This window comes from Rhamphochromis sp. 'chilingali' (assembly GCF_963969265.1).
Source record: "Rhamphochromis sp. 'chilingali' genome assembly, chromosome: 19".
Classification (NCBI taxonomy): Eukaryota; Metazoa; Chordata; class Actinopteri; order Cichliformes; family Cichlidae; genus Rhamphochromis; species Rhamphochromis sp. 'chilingali'.
The window spans coordinates 12,335,873-12,357,473 of NC_137946.1; the positions used below are offsets into that span (position 1 = coordinate 12,335,873).

Consider the following 21,601-nt stretch of genomic DNA (forward strand, 5'->3'; position numbering starts at 1 on the left):
AGTGAAAAATAGTGTACCTTTTGTAGCGAACTCCACTAATTCCTAGGTTTTAGGGAGTACCTGAATGCGTCACATTTATTCATCCGGGTCACTGGGACTTTCCGCAGTTTGGCTAGTCCAGTCTGCAGATCGCTGCAGTGCTTTACAGTAATGCAAATAAAAACAACCCTTACCCGAATATGTATATACTGCGTTTAATGAGTTAAAGTGTTTATTGTTTGACTTCGTAAAGTTAGTCTAGGGCCAGGGTAAAATATGTTTAAGTGTACGGATTTTAGTCACCGTATTACAAGTTGTTTTGTCTAGCTAATATGAGCTAACTTACTTAGCCTCATCTATTAGCATTCAGAAGATAAATCGAGCTGGCTAAATCAAAAGCGTACAAAATCTAAAAAGAACTCAACGAAAGGTAAGTGGCAGTTGACTGGAGTTTTATTTTATTCACGTTTTACAGTCATAAGTTCAGGCTAGCTAACTAATATTTAGGTTAACTTTGTTTTGATTGTAGCGCAGCTAACCTAAAGTTAACAGGGTTCAGGTCACAGCTCATTTCTCATTTGTTTTAAAAATAAATGACAAAAAAACAGATTGAATGATGTTACTCTCTAATCTTGCGATTTTTTTTTTGCTACTAATAAGCAATAGTAGGGACACTGAAATAAATACAGTACGTCTTGGCAGTAAAATGCAAAGAATTACGGAAATCAGTTTATGAAGACCGAGGAAATTAAATTAGGAGGTCCAAATGCTTAAACTCTAAATGTTGTCCTTGTAGGATGTCGGACTCGGACAGTGACGATGATCAGGATCGCCCTTTTTCTATAACTGGCTTCCTTTTTGGAAACATCAACGAAGATGGCCAGCTAGAAGATGACAGTGTTTTGGATAACGTAGGTGTTTGTGATACGTTTGTCTGCAGAAACATTTAGTAGCACGTTTAAGCTGGCAAACTTAAATTTTCTTCAACAGCTGTCTGCTTTTACTGTTCATTGAAATGTTTTGTTTCTGTCTTATTTCCTTATATCAGGAGTCCAAAAAGCATCTAGCTGGTTTGGGTACTCTGGGTCTGGGCTCACTTATTACAGAGATCACTGCCAATGAGGATGATGATAAGGAAGAAAACAGAGACCCTACCAGCGTGGATGCGGAAGGTGAGGTCACATATATGAAGCAAATTAGGAGCAGTATTGTGCAAAGTTTAAAATAATTGACCTTCTCCAGGTTGGGTGAAGAGCACTGAGGATGCAGTTGATTATTCTGACATCAGTGAAGTTGCTGAGGATGAGACAAAGAAGTACCGTCAGGCCATGGGGTCTCTGCAGCCCAGCAGGAAAACAGGTGATCAGCAATGTTACAGCTCTTACAATGCTTAACTGTGGAGACAATGAGGCTGGTATTGTTTGTACTTTGTCAGTAGATGATCAGTTAAAACAAATCTTTTGAACATTTTATGTCAGTTGAGGATTTTATGACATTTTAACATCCTTAAGGTGGATGCAGTCTTTGAAAAAACAATCCGGATATTAGATTTTTCTAACACTTACACAGGTAAAGGTTTGTTAATTAAGTTTGTAATTAAGTACGCCTCATGTTTCAGTGGCTTGTGGAATCACCTTTAGCAGCAGCAACTTGAGATAATAATCTTCTGTATGACTTTCAGTGTCTCACATCATTGTTGAGGAATTTTGGTTTAGTCTTCGTCAGCACGTTCCTTCAGTTCATTTAGGTTTGCAGACATGCTCCAGAATTTCAATTAGATTTAGGTCTGGACTTCGCAACACCCTGATTCTTTTCTTTTGCAACAGTTCTGTTTTAGATTTGCTGCTGTTGTTAGGATCATTGTCCTGTTGCATGAGCCATTATTGGGCCAGCCTTTATCTGTCACACAGATGGCCTCACATTTGACTTTGGAATATTTTGCTGTACCGAGGAGATCACGGTTGACTTAATGACTGCAAGATGAGGTGTTTGTGCTAATATGTTTTGTTTGGTTTTGCCAAACATGGAACTGTGCATTATGGCCAAATATCTCCACATTTGTGTTGCACGGTCTGACCTTGGGGTGAGTTTTCTGGGACATCCCCTCCTGGGTAGATTATGGCATTGTGTTAACACACAACTGAAGTCATCAGCCAGTTACCCTTTTAATTCCTATGGAAACAGTAAGGATGTACTTAGTTTTTCACATGGCTGCATAGTCCTGTGTTTTTCCTCATGACTATGTTAATAAAAAATATTTTCAAACTCTTTATTCCTAGACGATGAGGATGACTATGATGCTGATTGTGAGGATATTGACTCTAAGCTCATGCCCCCTCCACCACCACCAACTCTTCCTACATCTAAGAAAGAGGAACCCTCCACTCAGAGCACAAATGGCAAGTACATAGTTGCTTGTGATTACTTCGTAAAAGTTTAATTGGGTTTGGATTAGTCTTTCTCGCAGAATGTATTATATTAAATTGCAATACATGTTTATTTTGATCAAATAATTTTCATCACAAACTTTGATGACCTCTACTGCTCAATTGATTTATTACTGTCACCTGCAGCAGTTGGGGAAGATGGGGATGGCATCATCCTGCCTTCCATCATCGCACCATCCTCTACAGCAGATAAGATTGACTTCAGCAGCTCCTCAGACTCTGAGTCAGAAACCGACCGTCCTTGTCAGGGTTCAGGGGCCGGTGGTTCTGCGGACATTCTCACACTCCCTCTGGCTGGCATCATGCAGAAAGATGCTGCCAAAGCGTTGCCAGGTGTCACAGAGCTCTTCCCAGAGTTTAGGCCTGGAAAGGTACAGCATCTTTATTTACACATACTTAAGGTTCATTTTTATCAACATTTTAAATTGAAGGAGATTATTAAATCCATTTCCTTGAATGTGCTGGCAGGTGCTCCGGTTCTTGCGCCTGTTTGGCCCTGGAAAGAATGTGTCATCGGTTTGGAGGAGCGCCCGCAGGAAAAAGAAGCGAAAACATAGAGACCATCAGCCTGGGACACCTCCTCCAGAAGGAGAACCATCAGAACAAAGCCAGGAGAAGAAATCTGGATGGGTTTATGAGTACGCTCTTCCTCCTCCTCCAGAGCAGTGCCTTTCTGATGATGAGGTAAGTCTTTGCTGCATGCTTGAGTAATATCAGCTCTTAGCAGTTTTTTCTCAGTATGTCAGGTTAATCAGCACTTTACATTCATTCTGCTTTGTCCAGATAACCATGATGGCTCCAGTAGAATCAAAGTTTTCACAAACATCTGGTGATGGGGACAAGGAGACAGAGTCTCGGCCTAAAGTAGCAGAATGGCGATATGGTCCAGCCCAGCTCTGGTACGACATGCTAGGGGTCTCTGAGGATGGAAGCAATTTTAACTATGGGTTCAAGCTTAAGGAAATGCAATCCAGTGAGCCTCAGAAGCAGGATACGCCTAATGAAATTACAGAGACTTCTCAAGAGGTATGCAGATACAGACATCTCTAGCAAAAGGAGGTAAATGATACTGATCATCCTGCTAAAGTTGTGAAATATATCCATAGGTCCAGATGCAGGAGGACAATGACATTGTCGATGGTAATGATGATGATGATGAAGATAAAGACAGAAAAGCTTTGGAAAATGAACTCTTCCTCATGGTGACTCAGCTGCAATGGGAGGATGATATAATTTGGAACGGGGAGGATGTGAAACACAAGGGTACCAAGACTCAGCGAGCCAGTCTTGCAGGATGGCTACCCTCTAGCATGACCCGTAATGCCAATGCTTACAACGCACAGCAGGGTAAGATAGCTGGAAAAATTCAGAAGTAAATCTTTGTGGGTCTTTTTTTTAATGCTAGCAGAATACAGTACTGTGGTGTGCTATTGTTGTACGAACATTGATAATTGATGGTGGAGGAGTCTGGTGTAATATTGAGTGTGTTTAAAAAAAGCTCTAATATCTGTTTAATTTTAAAGGTCTGACAAGAAGTAATTCTCAACTGGTCCCACCTACACCTCCACCCATGCCCAAAGCTGCTTCGATTTCTGGTTCGAAGCGGGACAAAAACAGCCACGATAATCAAGGTCAGTTTACGCTTTTGGTCACATTTCAGTCCTTCCTGTTTCAAGATAATTTCTCACTGTTTGTTTTTGACCCATTACAGCCTCCCAGGACGAAGACTGTCTTTGGTTCTCCATTTTTCCTATTGATAATGAAGAGTTGGTATACGGACGCTGGGAAGACAACATTATCTGGGATGACCAGGAGATGGATCACATGCTTGACCCACCTGTTCTTACACTGGATCCCAATGATGAGAATATAATTCTAGGTATAGTCAAAAATCTTTATCTGCCACTTCTTCTGTTATGTTTTCACTTGTTTTAGGCTTTTTTTTTTTTTATTATTAAATCTGTGTTATGCTGCTCTCACTTGAAGAAATTCCTGATGAAAAGGAGGAGACTACCTCCCACTCGCCATCAAAAGAGAATAAGAAGGAAACTGCAATCAAGAAGAGCCGCATCCTGCTGGGGAAAACGGGCGTGATAAAAGATGAGCCACAGCAGGTATGGGAAAGGCAATCTTGATAATTTGGTGCTGATTTGTACCGGAGATGTGGTTTGTTTGAAGAAAAAGGTGAAAATATCTAAGAGGGAATAAAAAGGGCTACATAAAAAAAGCACGACTGTAAAACGGAAATGCTCAGGAACATTTTTACACTTAAAAAATTGGAATTATAGAATAGCAGCACTTTGAGTGCTATGTATGCTTTCTCTCAACACAGAACATGTCCCAACCTGAGGTCAAAGACCCCTGGAATCTGTCCAATGATGAGTTCTATTACCCCAAACAGCAAGGCCTGAGGGGAACCTTTGGTGGCAACATCATTCAGGTAAATGGTAGTTTATAACAGTGAATATAAAGCTTAAAACAAATTGTGTTGTGTAATATGAAAACTTTTTGTCTTGTTGACAGCACTCCATCCCAGCCCTGGAGCTGCGGCAGCCCTTCTTTCCCACTCACATGGGACCCATGAAGCTTCGCCAGTTCCATCGTCCAACTCTGAAGAAGTACTCATTTGGAGCTGTGGCTCAGCCGGGTCCACACCCTGCTCAGCCTCTGCTCAAACACATAAAGAAGAAGGCCAAGGTATGTCCTCAAGCACTATTACACTGTGAGTGTAGAGATAAATATGTAGTGTTTAAATGTTGTCATTTTAGTGTTGATGTGTACTGAATATATAATCTTTTATAGATGCGAGAACAAGAGCGGCAGGCAGCAGGAGGTGGAGACATGTTCTTCATGCGGACCCCGCAGGACTTGACAGGCAAAGACGGAGATCTGATTCTGGCTGAATACAGCGAAGAATACGCCCCTCTCATCATGCAAGTTGGCATGGCAACCAAAATCAAGAACTACTACAAAAGAGTGAGCTTGACATTGGATTTGTATTGTACTAACTTTGCACTTATGTTCTGCTCTGCTGAGAAAAGTGATTTTTAAAACATGATGAAATTCACCAGATCATCAAATTGTTATTTCTCACTCAATATTATGACGCTGTTACTGTGCTTTTCAGAAACCTGGAAAAGATCCTGGAGCACCCGATTGTAAATATGGAGAGACTGTGTACTGTCACACATCCCCTTTCCTGGGTTCTCTGCATCCCGGACAACTTCTTCAGGTCAGCACCGTATCAGCGAAATAACCAGATCTGTGCATATATATAAAATCTCTGTTCTGTGATCATGGCAAACTGTATGATGGTGTGCCTTTTCCTCAGGCTTTCGAGAACAACCTCTTCCGTGCTCCAATCTACCTTCACAAGATGCCCGAGACTGATTTCTTGGTTATACGAACACGACACGGCTACTACATTAGAGAGATTGTGGACATTTTTGTAGTTGGTCAGGAGTGCCCATTGTTTGAAGTTCCAGGGCCGAACTCCAAACGAGCCAATACTCACATCAGAGACTTCCTTCAGGTATTTTTATTTATATATTTCTTTTTTATTTAGAGCTCGGCTGTTGTCTGCACATAGCTGACCTATCACTTCTGTGTTCTGCAGGTGTTCATTTATCGCTTGTTCTGGAAGAGTAAGGACCGGCCGCGGAGAATCCGCATGGAGGATATAAAAAAAGCTTTCCCCTCACACTCAGAAAGCAGCATCAGGAAGCGACTTAAACTGTGTGCTGACTTCAAACGCACAGGTAGACTTCACACGTTTGACTGTGTCGATTGTTTAGTGATGATCATCATGGATTAGACTAACTTGTGTTGAGTCGGGGAAATATTTGGGGCATAAAAAGATTCTGTGCACTTTGAAGTTGCATGGGGTCAGCAGTGCGCGTGTGTGTATGTGCGCCTTGAAATGACAGAGTGATGAAATGATTTGTGTGCTTGTCCTCATGGCAGGAATGGACTCAAACTGGTGGGTGCTGAAGCCTGATTTCAGACTGCCAACAGAAGAAGAGATCAGGGCCATGGTTTCTCCGGAGCAGTGTTGCGCTTATTACAGCATGCTGGTAGCAGAGCAAAGGCTGAAGGTAACAGCTATTACCTACATGTATCTTCATTTGTATTTATTTAGTGTCTGTTTCATCAAGTTTTTTCACCCCTTAAGGATGCCGGATATGGTGAGAAATCCTTCTTTGCTCCAGAGGAAGAGAATGAAGAGGACTTTCAAATGAAGATTGATGATGAGGTATCAACTGAAACTCTTCCTCACAATAAAGTTAACTAATACAGACTTGAGATGACTCCATGCTGACTCTGTGTCACCCTGCAGGTGCGGACAGCTCCTTGGAACACAACCAGAGCCTTCATTTCTGCCATGAAGGGAAAGTGCCTGTTAGAGGTTACAGGTGTGGCTGATCCTACAGGGTGTGGAGAAGGTTTCTCCTATGTGAAAGTGCCCAACAAGCCCACTCAACAGAAGGTCTGAGTGTCTGAAGTCAAATTCTGCCGCCTCAGCGTTACTTATATGACATGTAATGCTGACAAGTTTGTTTCTGGTGATTTTGCAGGATGACAAAGAGCCACAACCAGTGAAGAAGACAGTCACAGGGACAGATGCTGATCTGAGGAGGCTCTCACTGAAGAATGCCAAGCAGCTGCTGCGCAAGTTTGGTGTGCCAGAGGAGGAGGTGCGACCAGGGTGATGTTCAAGCACTTTAAAGAGATGCGAGACATTGTCAACCTTTTTCCTGATTAGGTTTGATCTGAACAACCAATAGAAACACAGAAAAGGCTTTAGTTTTAAGATTATTTTTAAAGGTTCTAAAGTGATCCTGTTTTTGTCTGTGTGTCAGATCAAGAAACTGTCACGTTGGGAAGTTATTGACGTGGTCAGGACCATGTCCACAGAGCAGGCACGCTCAGGCGAGGGACCCATGAGTAAGTTTGCCAGAGGGTCTCGTTTTTCTGTTGCTGAACACCAGGAGCGTTACAAGGAAGAGTGCCAAAGGATCTTTGACTTGCAGAACAAGTGAGTTTCCAGTACAGCATTATGAGTGTTTTATTCAGGATCCTGCCTCTGCACACTTTAACTTCTGTATCTTATTGCACCCCCACCTCAGAGTGTTGGAGTCTACAGAGGTGCTCTCAACAGACACAGACAGCAGTTCAGCAGAGGATAGTGACTTTGAGGAGATGGGTAAGAACATTGAGAACATGCTGCAGAACAAGAAGACCAGCACCCAACTTTCCCGTGAGAGGGAAGAGCAGGAGAGGAAGGAGCTGCAGAGGATGCTGATGGGTGAAGAGAGCGATCGTGACAAGGGGCGCAAAGAGCGGCGCAAAGGTATATGTAAGTGTCCTTTTGTGATATTAAACACAGTCTTAATGTTAAGGACAAAAAATTGAGTATATAACTGTGAACTTTACTTCTCTTCACTCTATAGCCAGTTCCTTGTCCACCAGCTCCCACAAAGATGATGACACATCCTCCGTCACCAGCCTGAACTCCTCGGCCACGGGACGCCGACTCAAGATCTATCGCACCTTCAGAGATGAAGACGGCAAAGAGTATGTGCGCTGTGAAACTGTGCGTAAAGCTGCAGTCATCGACGCCTACACCAGGATCAGAACCACCAAGGATGATGAATTCATGTGAGTGTGACTGTAATTAAAGTCAGTTTAATTAAAAAATAATTATTTGGTTCTTGGAGGTATCCCATCGGACTGGTTCTGTATTTATTGGTGCTATTATGTAACAGTTAAAATAAAGTAATTTTGACCCAGCAAAGTCTATGTTTATAGAGCTGTGGTTAACGCACAGAAACCAGTGATACCAGTGATTATGACTCACAACTTTTTCGCGACTTTGTTTAAAATTCAAATTAGTTTTAATATTTTTGATACATCTGTTAAATATGCAGAAACCTTTTCTTGTTGGTGTTGTATGGTGTAACCAGAGGATTAATCTAATTCATGGGTATGGATTAAATTACTAAGAAGGAAAAAAAATGGACTGTCACTTAACTCAGACCTCTTTTTGTAAACCTGTGAATGTTAAAGGTCCTCGTTTTTCTTCTTTAAATCTTTTTGCAGACGAAAGTTTGCCCTCTTTGATGAGCAGCACAGAGAAGAGATGCGGAAGGAGCGCCGGCGTATTCAGGAGCAGCTGAGGAGGCTGAAGAGAAACCAGGAGAAGGATAAGATCAAGGGGCCTCCAGAGAAGAAGACCAAGAAGGTCAAAGAGAGACCAGACCTCAAGGTAAAAGTAAGCTTGCCGATTCAGTACTATATGCCTTTCTTTCACTTTTTCCTCACAAGCTTCATGGTAATGCACAAAATTCAAAACCTACAGCCAGTTTTCCTTGAACAGTTCTTCTACTTATAATATAGCCCTGCTAGATTATCCTCGTGTTCCTTAATGTTTTCCTCTTTTCCCTAGCTAAAGTGCGGTGCATGTGGCGCCATTGGACACATGAGAACAAACAAGTTCTGCCCACTTTACTATCAAACCAATGCCCCACCCTCCAACCCAGTCGCCATGACAGAGGAGCAGGAGGAGGAGCTGGAAAAGACAGTCATCCACAATGACAATGAGGAACTGATTAAGGTGGAGGGCACCAAGATTGTGCTGGGCAAACAGCTCATTGAAAGGTATAAAAAATTAGATTTAAATTTCCCATGTTTTGCAAACTATGTTTTACTCATTTGCTACATTTACAATAAATGGATCTGTGTCTAATTTGCTACAGTGCTGATGAGGTGCGCAGAAAGTCTTTGGTGCTCAAGTTCCCCAAACAACAGCTACCAGCAAAGAAGAAGAGACGTGTAGGCAGTGCAGTCCATTGTGACTATCTCAATGTAAGCATCCTTATACAGATTGTTGCCATACAACATTATGATGATGATGATGATAAAAACTTTACAAATAAAGGTCTTATATATTTATTCCTACATTACACACATCCATAAACACGTTATATGTGAACACAAGCCCAAAATAACGTATGAAAGACTAGGGAGAAGCTAACCTATAGATCTGAGTTTTCAGCTACCACTAATTAGCTGACCCGAAAGGCTTACAGCAGCGTGCCCTGCAAACTCATTCTTTTCTATGTTTTGTGCCACTCAATTAAAATTTTGTGCGCCAATTGGGGAGCATAGAAAGTCAAGCAGGGTGCACCGGCCAGAGCAACAGAAATTTGGGTCATTTGCTTGACCTAGCGGTTAACACAGTGTATGCCACCTGTGTGCATGCTATTTCCTGTGTGAAAGGGTCTTGGGGAAATGCTGTTGTAAAGTTTAGGAGCTACAGGTTGAAAAGAGTGGTTTCCACTGGATTTAAAATAAGAGTGTGGAACACTTGAACAGATGATCAGAGAGGCTGGCTGCTGTTACAAGGACTCAGCAGGCCTTCTTTGTAGGACAGGGGTGTCAAACATAAGGCTCGGGGCCAGAATTAGCCCGGCAAAGACTTCAATCTGGCCAACTGGACGACGCTGGTAAATGTGAAGGATGCATAGATTTTGAGCTTTTATCTATTATTTAATAAGTTTTAGAGCCTCTCTTTTGATAAAGAAGCCCCCTCAATTCCCATTCATACTAGAGCAAAGTAATAGATAAACAATTAAATGACAGAACATTCCTGTTTTTTCACCATCTGCTATATAATTTATTAATTATATTTTACTTTTTTACAGTGGGTTCACAGAAAAGCAATACATTATCTTTGAATTAACAAAGTCTTTTTATTTTATAATTACAGGACAGTCTGGGTAATGAACTACAAAAACCTTTCTGTAATATTACACATTTATAGTGTGTAAAATTTCCCTGGTCCAGCCCACTTAAGATCAAAGTAGTCTGTATTGGCCAACAATGTAAAATGAGTTTGACATCACTGTTTAAGGGCGTTATAAGTGAATACAATTGTAAAATGATCTGAATTTCACTGGATTGAAGGTGAGGGTCACTTTAATAGATGATTTAAGTCTTCTTTTTCTTTTTTCAGAAACCACACAAGGCCATCCACCGCAGGCGCACAGACCCCATGGTGACCTTGTCCTCTGTGCTAGAAAGCATCATCAATGACATGCGGGATCACCCCAATGTAAGAGGCGTCTACAACACGTTCACTTTACCTTAAAATTCTGTTCTTTGTTCCTATCCAGCTTCACCTTTATTACATCTACCTCTTCATTGTAGACATACCCGTTCCACACGCCAGTCAATGCCAAAGTTGTGAAGGACTACTATAAGATCATCACGCGGCCCATGGACCTGCAGACACTAAGGGAGAATGTGCGCAAGCGGATGTACCCGTCGAGGGAGGAGTTCCGTGAAGCAGTGGAGCTTATTGTCAAAAACAGTGCCACCTACAATGGTAGAGTTACAGGAACACACTTAACAGACTCAGCGTGGTTTCAGTGAGATTTCAAACCTTCATCAGTTCGTTGAGATGGCTTTCTGTTTTTGTCTCACCAGGGGCAAAACATCCAATAACGCAAGTTGCACAGTCCATGCTGGATCTGTGTGATGCTAAACTGAAAGAGGTGAGTGGATGTAAACATCATTGCCATGACCATGATTTGGTCTCCCCCCCCCCCCTTTTTTTTTTTTATTAGTTTCCTCATCAACTGTCAAATCTGTGTGTGTTTGCAGAAGGAGGACAGGCTGGTGAGGCTCGAGAAAGCCATCAACCCTCTGCTAGACGATGATGATCAGGTGGCCTTCTCCTTCATCTTGGACAACATTGTAACCCAGAAAATGATGGTGGTTCCTGATGTAAGTCACCTCCTTCAGTCGGTTTGAGAACAGTGATCAGTATAGAATCGGATAATAATCTAAGGCTCGTTCTTCCACTCTTCCCCTCTTTGTAGTCGTGGCCATTTCACCATCCCGTCAACAAAAAGTTTGTGCCGGATTATTATAAAGTTATTGTGAACCCCATGGATCTGGAGAATATCCGCAAGGTGAGAGGCTAACAGGATGTCAGACTTACCTAGAGTCATTTAATATTGGCAGCAGCATGAAGAAACACCCTGTTTGTGTGTCTGTGTTTAATTTCAACAGAACATCTCCAAACATAAATATCAGAACCGAGAGACATTCCTTTCAGATGTCAGTCTCATCCACACCAACAGCATCAAGTATAATGGTAAATGCTTTTATGGATCATTTTACCTCAGCATTTAATTTCTCTTAAAAGAAGTTTGACTAACTTGACTATCTTGTGTGTCTTTGACAGGTTCAGACAGTCCTTACACCAAGACAGCTCTCGAGATTGTTAATGTGTGCAAGCAGACTTTGGCAGAGGTGTGTAGAGGATTTTTAGGGTGTTTTCACACCTGTAGTTTGTTAATACTGGAGCTGTTCACACTGAGAAAAATTCAGATGAACTCCAAGCAAAGTAAAATGTGTCACTACAAACCACATGACAATTTTCAGTCTGCTTTATGGCCAAATGTGTCTGGGCTGGGAGCACGTTTATCCAGGTGCTGTGTCATTTCGTAGCTAGTTGCTAGGCCATACAGACTTTCGCACATCTATAGTAGCCCAGAATACAAAGCATACATGGCTACAGGAAGTGGTTTTTAGCTCAACTTTTGCAACGTGCACCTTGTAGTTGGGTCAGATTGAGGTTGCCAAACAAGCTTCTCTGGAGTTCATTTGGAACTCCACACCCGAGTGCAATTACTGTGTTCACATCCGCACAACCAAACTGCACCAAAGTGGAAAACAAACCAGTTTAATTTAAACTAGCTAAACACTGCAGGTGTGAAAACACCCTTACTTTGCCCTTTTGAAGTTAAATAAGGCTGAGTTTGATTGAGCAGTTTCAAAGCAAAGTTAGGAGCAAATCAAAGGCAGTTTGACTCGTAGTTTTAAAAATGTTGCATTGACACAGAGTGGAAATGTGAAACCCGGGTGTGTAAAATCAGACTGTGAAATATTTGGAGTAATTACAGAATTGTGTTTCTTGTAATGTATTTTTAACAGATATAAACAAGAAGAAAAAAAACAACCGCTTTAGAAATAGTCACCAATTATTGTGTTTGCAGTATGATGAGCACTTGACTCAATTGGAGAAAGACATCTCTACTGCTAAAGAGGCAGCTCTAGATGCAGCAGACCTAGAGAGTCTGGAGCCAATGACGCCTGGGCCATACACACCTCAGGTAAGACAGCATCCAGGGCCTAGTTCCTTTAGGCCAAACCAAGTACTCTAAACTTTTGTGCGTGCAGTAGCTTCCTTGCCACTCCTTGTATTGCTTCTCCTTCACTTGTTCTTTGCACTAACTCTCCTTTCCAGACTTTCACATTTCATTTGTACAATCTAGTTTCTTTACCGTAGTGTCTTCTTTTTCCCAACCTGTTCTCCTCCTTCGTTCCTGCCCTCTTTGCCGTGTCTCTTTGTCCGTGTCTCTGTGCGGTGTTGGCCAGCCTGCTGATTTGTTTGACAGCGGGGCTTCAGGGAGTCTGCCCAGAGAGCCCAGCAGCCTTTTCTCTGAAGGACCTCTAGTGGGTGGTCCAGAGAAGAGAGGGGGGCAGGTATGGAGAGACAGAAATAAGTCTTGCAGCCACATGCCCACCCCTCTTGTATCTATCCTCAAAGCATCCCGCTTCAGTAGGCATTTCTGTTGTACCACCTTCCACACAGGTGACAGTTTTTTTTCACCCTTGATTTGTTACCTGTCTGTGTGGCTGTTTTTACTCAAGTACTGCAGACCTGTCTGATTGATGTCTGATTGAGGCAAAGGGGCAAATTCATACTGCACTTTGACCTGATTCTGCAGACATTGTCCAGAGATCACATGTGAAAATGTCAACAGTAAACACCACAGTAAACAGTGACAGGCCATCTTTTAGACAAGTTTGTTTCCTGACCCTTTTCATTCTACCTCTCAGGGACGGCACAGCAGAAGACCAGGGGAAGAAGAGTCTGATGTGGATATTGAAGGCTTTGATGAGGATGACGATGGCAAACCCAAGACTCCTGCTCCTGTAAGAAATACAGATTTACTGATACTGAGCACATACACACAGATGTAAACTGCCTCCGTTCTTATTTACCTCATGTTTTTGTGACCTGTGTCTGAAGGCAGAGGATGCAGAAGGAGATCAGGAGTACGAGGACGATGACGAGGAGTTGTTGCTACCTCCTCGCAGGCGGGTGCATGACCAGGATGACGAGGAGGAAGAGGAGGAGGAAGAGGAGGGCGACGGAAGATCTAATCGCCCAGCTCAAGCTAGCGTGCTCTATCAGGATCTGCTCATGTCGGACGTAGAGGATGATGCCAGCGAAGAGGAGGGTGACAACCCGTTCTCTTGTAGGTTCACAATTATTCTCCAACGTTCAGAATCTAAATAGCAAAATCTGGTGGACACAGAATGTCTTTTTCTCTTGTAAAATGTCCTGATGAAATGCGTCTCACCCTCCAGCCATACAACTATCGGAGAGCGGCAGTGACTCGGACAGAGAGGTTGATGTGCGACCTGCGCCTCCACGGAGAACTCAGGAGACGGCCCGCATGGGCATGGAGCAGGACGAAAGTATGATGTCATACGAAGGGGATGGGCCTGATGGGCCACACATGGAAGACAGCAATGTCAGGTACAGCAGACCAACTGACCACAGTGAAAACATAAGAATGTAAATGATGGCAGTCTCCTTATCACAAAAGTGCATCTGGAAATGAGGATTTTAATGAGGGGAAAAAATGACATTTAAAGCTTAATTTTCATTGTCATGAAGTATTTAAATAGTTTTATCGTATGCATATCTGTACCACTGAATCATTCCATGTCCTGATGTTATTTTAAAATCTCTTTCCTTGGTTTTCATCTCAGCTACGGCAGCTACGAGGAGACGGAGAGTCAGAGTCAGATGCAGCCATCTAGTTTGGGAAATGGAGAAGAATACGGCATCAGCGAGGAGGAGGAAGACGAAGAAGACGAGGCACGGAGGAGAGGCCCAGCTGTGCTCTCTCAGGTCCAGCTCAGCGAAGATGAAGAGAGCGAAGAGTTCAGATCTATTGGGGGCGAGAGCGACATGGACTCTGACAATTAGCTTCTTTCGATTTCTTCTTCTGCTTCTTTTGCTCCAGAATCACGAAAACTGAAACAGTTTTAAAAATGAGGAAATGAGATCTTAGGTAAATATGTGTACAGTGTTATTTTGTAAATGACCGTGTTAAACCAATTGTAGAAAAAAAACTGCACCTTGTAAATTTCAGTTTGTCTTTTTATATATGGTTTCTTTGTTTTATCCCATTTTGCTTCAGTTAAATGTTATGGAAGCTTCTTTCCATCACTCAAAAAATAAACATTTTTTACCACCTGTCAGTCAAAAGTTAGTTACTTTAGAGAGTTGACTTAATCAGAGGTTTGAGTTAATATGCGATAATAATCCATTTTGAGGTCAACCAAAAACTTTGGCCAAGCAAAAAGTGTTTGGGGTTTCTTTCAGTTGGTGGGGAAGAGCTTCCACAATATCCCAAATTCACAATAAAGGAAGAAAAAAATGAAGACACAATTTTCTTTGTTTTTTTCTAATACTAAATAAGCTGTAGCTCCTCTTTCTCAGTTTTGCTTATTGAATGAACATAATTCCAGTAAGAAGTGATTGAGAGGGATTCAGATCCATGCAGTTCAACTTCCCTTTTGATATGTTAATATTTAACTCGTGTTAATATTTGTCCAATCCACTAGTCATTTATCATCAAACATAAAGTAAAAGCGATGGAAAGTAATCATTGAGGTGGAATATGACAGGACTTTAATGACTGTGGTTACAGTTGGAAAATTGTTGTAGATATTTTGACACACCAACAAAAAACAATTATAAATAAAACAAGCGCAAGCTGATCAAATAATTACACTTCTGTATGCATTTCATTTTTCTCAACTATGTGGTGTTCTTATAGTGCCTGACGTTTAGTGACACACTGGAGCTGCTGTTAAGTGAATTCACGAACAAGGTCATAAACACAGTGAACAGCAGAGGGTACTCCAGCACACACTGAATGTCAGGTTTCATTATCTCAGCTACTATAACGCACTCATTTATTTACTATTACCATGATAAGCATCTGCACAGTGGCTTTTGTCTCCTATTTTAATTGAAAATGAGACATCATTAATAAAAAGAAAGGTCAATGTAAAGTCCACTGGGCCCGAGCTGACATATAGGAACATAAAATGGAGAAATACACCATCCCCTACAAACTCAAAGATAACTCCATGGCAAGTGCACAAGCTGGTGTTTGGGTAAGGATTCGGGTTACTCTGAAAAATCTAGGAGAAATATGTCAATTGGGTTAAAATAAATCATGCTCAGCGATACAAAAACATTAGCAAACAAAGGTGGCCTCTGAAGTAGTGAAGCTGCACCAACCCACATCTCTGTTTCCTGGAAACGCTTTGTTTGTGATGTCAGATTGTTTAACAACTCCAACTACTACGTAAAGGATACCCGTTTAGTGTTTCGTACTTGACGATGACAGACGGCACACTTCCTGTTGCAACAGCTCTGCAGAGAGCTGCTCATTCAGCTCATCGACCACACTGATGTCTATATTCATACTTGTAATCTATGCATGGTAGTTTGTGTACATGAGCTGTAGCATGCTTGCAAAGCCACTGATAATACAACCTACTGGCTCTACTGTCAGTATTTCTAAGATGTCTCATATGGGTGAATTTATAGGATATCAGTGCTCCTTACTTTTCTACATTCCTGTGACTTTAACACAAAACTTAAAAACCACATGATTTAGAGCACTGTGGTTGTGTCTGCCTGCCATTTACCAAGAATCTCTTACTGAGAAAGATGAACTAGATCTTTGCACATGTAACTGAAAAAGCATATGTTTGCCTGGAGCAGCATACCACAAAGGATTCTAATATAGGCCCAAATTCTTTCACAATCTAAATGTATTCATGAGATTGCAGAGGCTTATCAGCCACAGAAGTAAATAATTACATTGCATCACATAATTATTATTTTATCCCAGGTAAATCCACAGGGTAAATCTTTTATCTCTGAACAGGCAAATTTCTGCCCCAAGCTACAGTGGTTAGCCTCTCAGGTGAGGTAAAAACACGTCTGTGGACAGACAAGCATCCTTTAGCAGACTGAGGAATCCGGCAGGGGCTGAGCGAGTGAGACCTGTTCATCTTCTTCACGGCCGCTGTCCGGACTGATGAGCTTTTCATCGACTGCAACAAGCTGCCAGAGTTCAATGAAGCTGGGGAAAATGATGGCAACCAGCAACTTAAGCCCTCCCCCTTGGCAGATGACAGATCTGGGAAAGAATGAATGAATTAAAAAATAAGAAAATGGCTCACATGTAGTCATTAAGATGCAGAGTTTCATATTTTGCACATATTTTCTGGTTAAGAAATAAAAACAAATAACTGATCTAAACCTGATGGAAGGTAAGCGGTTTGGTCAGCAGGTTGGCAGTCGTCGATGTCTAAACTTCGGCTGTTCCTAACAGCCTGGAGGGAGCGGAGGCTGGTACGCAGGGGCGACCTCGTCCTGCCTGGTGATGCTGCTGCTGCTGCAAAAAACACACTGAGCTCACACCGAGGTAGTATAACCTCTAGCATCTGCTGATGTTTTGGAGCTATTTTACAAAAAAAGTTTCTCAAATGAAATGTGGAAAATGCACGACATGTACCATAAGAGAAAATCAAAAATAGGAGTTCTGCCTTGTGTTTTACTCCTTCTTGTTATTTATTTTATATCTTGTTTGTACCTCACTGTCAACCTATATAAAGCTGTCTGATGAACAGAAAGCTCTCAGCTTCAAAAACTGTTGAGACCATGTCACAAAGAAATAAAAAGAAAGAAGATCCTATCAGTCGTCTACAGTGAGTAAATCTCACTGTAATCCTTTCATAGCACAAGAAAATCAATCACTTACACTGACAGTATAAACATGCCTGACTTTGTGTACCTTGGTTCTGGGCGCGTTTAAGCAGCTTGAATTGGGTGACTTGTTGATGAAGTCTGGATGGTCTGGGACTGTGGCAGCACTCCTTAACTGCTGATATGGAAGAAGTTTCGGATTTATTTCCTGGAGTTGAGTAAGCAGTGTTTTCACCAGTGGTGTTAAACGAGGGTGGAAGCATCAATGGAGCCTCAGGGTTTCTCCTCTGTGAAGCAGTGGAAGGCATCGAGACAAAGTCCTGCCTCAAACCTGAAAAATATGTACATGTTATTGACTCTCAATCAAACCTTTAAGTAGCATGCTATATCACTACAAATATTTTTTTCTATACTCACTGGCTTCCTGCAGTTGAGCCATGATGCGGACATCTTGTAGCCTGTAGCTCTTTGTTACGACATCGAGGGAGATGCTTGGCTCACTGTGACCTGTGATTAATAAATTCATAAATTGAAGACATGCACTTCAGTCTCTCAGAGGAATACCTTTTTTTTTGTTTCTACTTTTCTGTGTGCACAATATCCTCAGGAAATCAGGAAGTGTGGCTGTAATTACTGTACGTCATATATTGCATATACTGCTGAATTTTTGCAGCTTGTCAAATATACCCGAGTCACACTTGAGGAAGTTGTGCCTTGTCTTATCTCAATTATAACAACCACACCCCCAAAAGATACCCAAACAACCAAACTGCGATGAGGAATAGATAGAAAATGACCATAAAGTCTTACAGAGCAATATCAAAGCATAGACCCAATATGCAATACAAACAAACCACAAATTATATATGCATGCTGTCTATTTGCTTTATGTCTTTGTGTCTTAATCCTCTGACAGATTTTTAAGCTTCATCATTTTTTTTTCCACCAGCATATTCATCGCTTTAAGTCAGTTAACTCTGAGCTGACATAAACACACATCTGCATGTGAATATCCAGAATCTGCAGCAGGGAAGGGGACAATATTTTGTCAACTGGAAGCTTCCCACTTTCTGTTTGTAGTTCATTCGTAGTCCGAGTGCTACTGACCAATCACAGTTGAGTAGGTAAGGCTACAGGCAAGTCAACAGTCCCCGTGGAGACCAAAAGAGGGATCACATTTCAACAAAATGCAATCTTTTGAACAATCTGCAACTAACTGCACATTTATCATCTGATGACAAGCATTTTGTTTATTAGCTTTATTTTAAAAAAAAAAATCTATCTTCACTGATGACCAGGACAGAAGAAAAAAATCCACAGTTGTCCCAAGAAGGTAAGTCGGCAGACTAGCTGATGGGTTACTAGGTTGTGTTTGTGCTTTTTTGTGCATGACCTGACACTGACACAACACAAGGCTGCACATGAAACAGACAGTTAGTTAACGAACTAAAACAACTGACATAAATTAAAGCTAACTTTATCCAAAGCTTATAAAAAAACTACATCATGTGTAGCTGTGCTGGAGTGTAAAGGTCATCTGTGTGTGTAGAAAAGAATGTAAGATAATGACTCAGGTTTCATGGTTGAAGTTCAGAGTATAACTTTTTAAAAAAGATATTACCTGAACTGTCAGATGTATTTGCTGCTGCACTGGCAGAGGTTTTATTCACAGAGGAGCCCACAGGGACCCTGGCAGCATGATAGGAAACTGCAGGACGTTTGTGGAGCTCACGTCTTGATCCTGACAATACAAAAAGTGAATGCCATTAAAGGAATCCTCTTTTATATCAAGGATATTTGTAAGATAATGAGTGTGTGAGTGAGTCTGTAGCGCTTGCTTGCCTTGATCCAGCATTTTTATCAGTGCACGGCATGCAGCTTCCATCTCAGGGCTGGGATTATCAAGAACATGTCGACACCATTTAAAAGCAGATTCCTTTTTCTCCACAGACGAATGCTTCCTTGGAGACTCGTATAGCCTGTGAGGAATAAGACGTTACGACTATGTAAAGAAGAGATCTGTTCAGAAGAGCTTTTAATACTGAAGAGTGCTCAGATTGAACTGTCCTGAGAAGCAGCCACCTCAAAGTCTTTAACGTCTCTTTAGAAGTGCACAAATTCAGGTTCATGTCTCTGTCATAACTCAGACTAGAAACAAGCTAAATAAAATGAAATACTTCTACATCACAAGCTGCACTGTCAGAGAATATCACTGTACATCTGATGGCATTTACCAGCTCTCCTCATCCTGCTCTTCATCCGCTATGTCAAGGATTTCCACCAGGTCCAAAGCAGTCTCTTCTTCCTGCAACTCTTCACTGTCCCAAGAGTGTTTTTCACAGCTATAATTGTGCAACATCCTGCTGGTGGCACAGTAAGGCAAGGGTGGATTGCACCCAGATTTCAAACTGTCCAGTCTTATTCTAGCATCCATAGCAAAAGACCCACTGCTACAGCTTTTCACTCTTGCCGGTTCAATATCGGCCCAGATGTTGCAGTATGCATCTGATTTACCCTGCGGCCACATACAGCTGCTTTTCAAATCACTAAAGAGAAAGTGGTGGTTCACACTTGTAGGTGGTAAATAGTATTGGCTCCAATCGCTCATCGTATGGTCCTGGAGTTCCATTTTCTGTGTGAAATCTTCAAATCTGCGTCTTTGAGCTCTCGTCCACTCTTACTCCTCCTTAATGAGGGTAGCTTCCAAACCGGGCTCTCACAACACCAGGCTAAAGGTTGGTTTAAACACAACTCTTTTTAAAAATTGTTCTACACATACAGCAGCTGTAGCTTGACTTTACCTTCTGCTGACCCAGATTTATTGAGTGGAGCTGTTAAGTATAGACACGCAACAGATTGGATGGATTTAGGAAAGCATCACGAGCTTATGTGGATTAGAATCCACGAGTTGGCATTCAGGATCACACCATCAAGACTTACATGTGCGGGCAAAAAGATGCTGCAACTATTTCTGTGATTTCTCAGATGAGCGCAACACTACTTCACAGGAAAGATGTCCTCTCTGTGTGGTCATTACAGCTGTATATACTGTGCTGTTGCTACTGCTGAATGTTTGCAGTTAACAGCTGATCAAATGTACCTGAGGCACGGTAGAGAAAGTTGTGTTGAAAAGGGTGGTCAGATGCTCTCTTTTGTGCAGACAGATTAATAAGAAGGTTTGGGGTTTCCCTTACAACCATGTGAAGATCAATAACTCTCACTTACACTTGTGCATTTTTATGCAGTATGTTTGCAGAAGGCTAAGCCTTTTAGGAACATAAACCAACATCTAACTTTTTTTTAAAAAAGAAGCAATAATGCAAATTTAGTAGCTCCACAACATCTGCCCTATAATAAATTTAACTAATGATCCTAGTATTTAAATAAAAAAAGACAAGAAAACAAAAGAATTATAAACCTGATTAAAGTGGAAAATCATATTGAGTCCATTCCAAATTATTTTTTTAGAGTATCTTCAGTATACAGTCAATCACATACAGAAAGGTTCAAATTCTCTTATCATTGTTCGGTGTGATTAGGTGTGACATAAGTAGGCTATGTGAACAGTACAGGTGGGGCACATAAGCTCGTTTGTTGAGAAATAGTTCCAGCATGTTACGCCCCTGTGATTACAACTTGTTGATTCAACTTTTACAGTTTTACACTCAACTTTGGGGAGCAAGCCAGTAAAGAAGTTTCCTCCTGCCAAACTATGACGTCGCTGATAGCTGGCAAGAACTGGCAGGTTTACTTCGGCAAATCTGCTACATTTAACACTGATTTTTTTGTGCTATGGTTGGGTTAAGGGCAAGATCCAACCAAAATCCACCCAAGATTCAACCAAAGGCAAGATGTGAGATTAAGCAGGGTCAAGGCTAACTGGATTAAGTTGGCCTTCACCCTACTTTAAATTGCAGTTTATCACTTGTATCTAGAGAAATAGTCCAGATGTCATTATTTATCTTGATGGGCGACCGTGGTTCAGGGGGTTTGGAAGCTCATCTTGTAACCGGTTGCCGGTTCGATCCCCAGCTCTATCTGTCCTGGTTGTTGTGTCCTTGGGCAGGACACTTCACCCTACCGCCTACTGGTGTTGGCCAGAGGGGCCGATGGTGCGATATGGTAGCCTTGCTTCTGTCAGTCTGCCCCAGGGCAGGCTACAACAGTGGTTTGCCTCCACCAGTGTGTAAATGTGAGAGTGAATCAATAGTGGAATTGTAAAGGGCTTTGAGTGTCTAGAAAAGCGCTATATACATGCAATCCATTATTGATGATAATTTTAATTAAATACAGTGGA

The 21,601-nt window shown here is 41.7% G+C and overlaps 2 protein-coding genes across 7 annotated transcripts; one reads left to right on the forward strand and one right to left on the reverse strand.

The window, feature by feature from the left end:
* The first annotated feature begins 97 nt into the window (after positions 1-97).
* Positions 98-15,308, forward strand: taf1 (TAF1 RNA polymerase II, TATA box binding protein (TBP)-associated factor). Of its 6 annotated transcripts, XM_080867699.1 has the most exons (41): positions 98-409; positions 776-890; positions 1,028-1,151; positions 1,222-1,338; positions 2,259-2,378; positions 2,553-2,797; positions 2,895-3,110; positions 3,210-3,452; positions 3,533-3,773; positions 3,950-4,057; positions 4,138-4,305; positions 4,413-4,540; positions 4,759-4,866; positions 4,950-5,123; positions 5,229-5,402; positions 5,554-5,658; positions 5,758-5,958; positions 6,043-6,184; positions 6,390-6,520; positions 6,598-6,678; positions 6,763-6,912; positions 7,001-7,120; positions 7,286-7,461; positions 7,553-7,782; positions 7,877-8,084; positions 8,526-8,691; positions 8,872-9,083; positions 9,182-9,290; positions 10,441-10,539; positions 10,635-10,812; positions 10,914-10,981; positions 11,091-11,213; positions 11,309-11,401; positions 11,502-11,586; positions 11,677-11,744; positions 12,491-12,607; positions 12,873-12,980; positions 13,338-13,433; positions 13,531-13,759; positions 13,872-14,043; positions 14,280-15,308. In XM_080867699.1, the coding sequence occupies exons 2-41, from the start codon at positions 777-779 to the stop codon at positions 14,497-14,499; spliced, it is 5,967 nt and encodes a 1,988-aa protein (XP_080723825.1). In that variant the 5' UTR covers positions 98-409; position 776; the 3' UTR covers positions 14,500-15,308. The 6 variants fall into 6 exon arrangements, with proteins under 6 accessions (XP_080723825.1, XP_080723821.1, XP_080723823.1 ...); XM_080867695.1 differs by lacking the exon at positions 12,873-12,980 and having other exon boundaries at positions 8,526-8,697; positions 14,280-15,307; XM_080867697.1 differs by lacking the exon at positions 12,873-12,980 and having other exon boundaries at positions 14,280-15,307.
* Positions 15,309-16,427: 1,119 nt separating this feature from the next.
* On the reverse strand, positions 16,428-19,912 carry LOC308387123 (uncharacterized protein; the record flags this gene model as incomplete). Its single annotated transcript, XM_080867021.1, has 5 exons — positions 16,428-16,735; positions 16,859-16,984; positions 17,393-17,635; positions 19,147-19,283; positions 19,539-19,912. The coding sequence occupies 5 exons, from the start codon at positions 19,910-19,912 to the stop codon at positions 16,467-16,469; spliced, it is 1,149 nt and encodes a 382-aa protein (XP_080723147.1). The 3' UTR covers positions 16,428-16,466.
* Between the last annotated feature and the right edge of the window lie 1,689 nt (positions 19,913-21,601).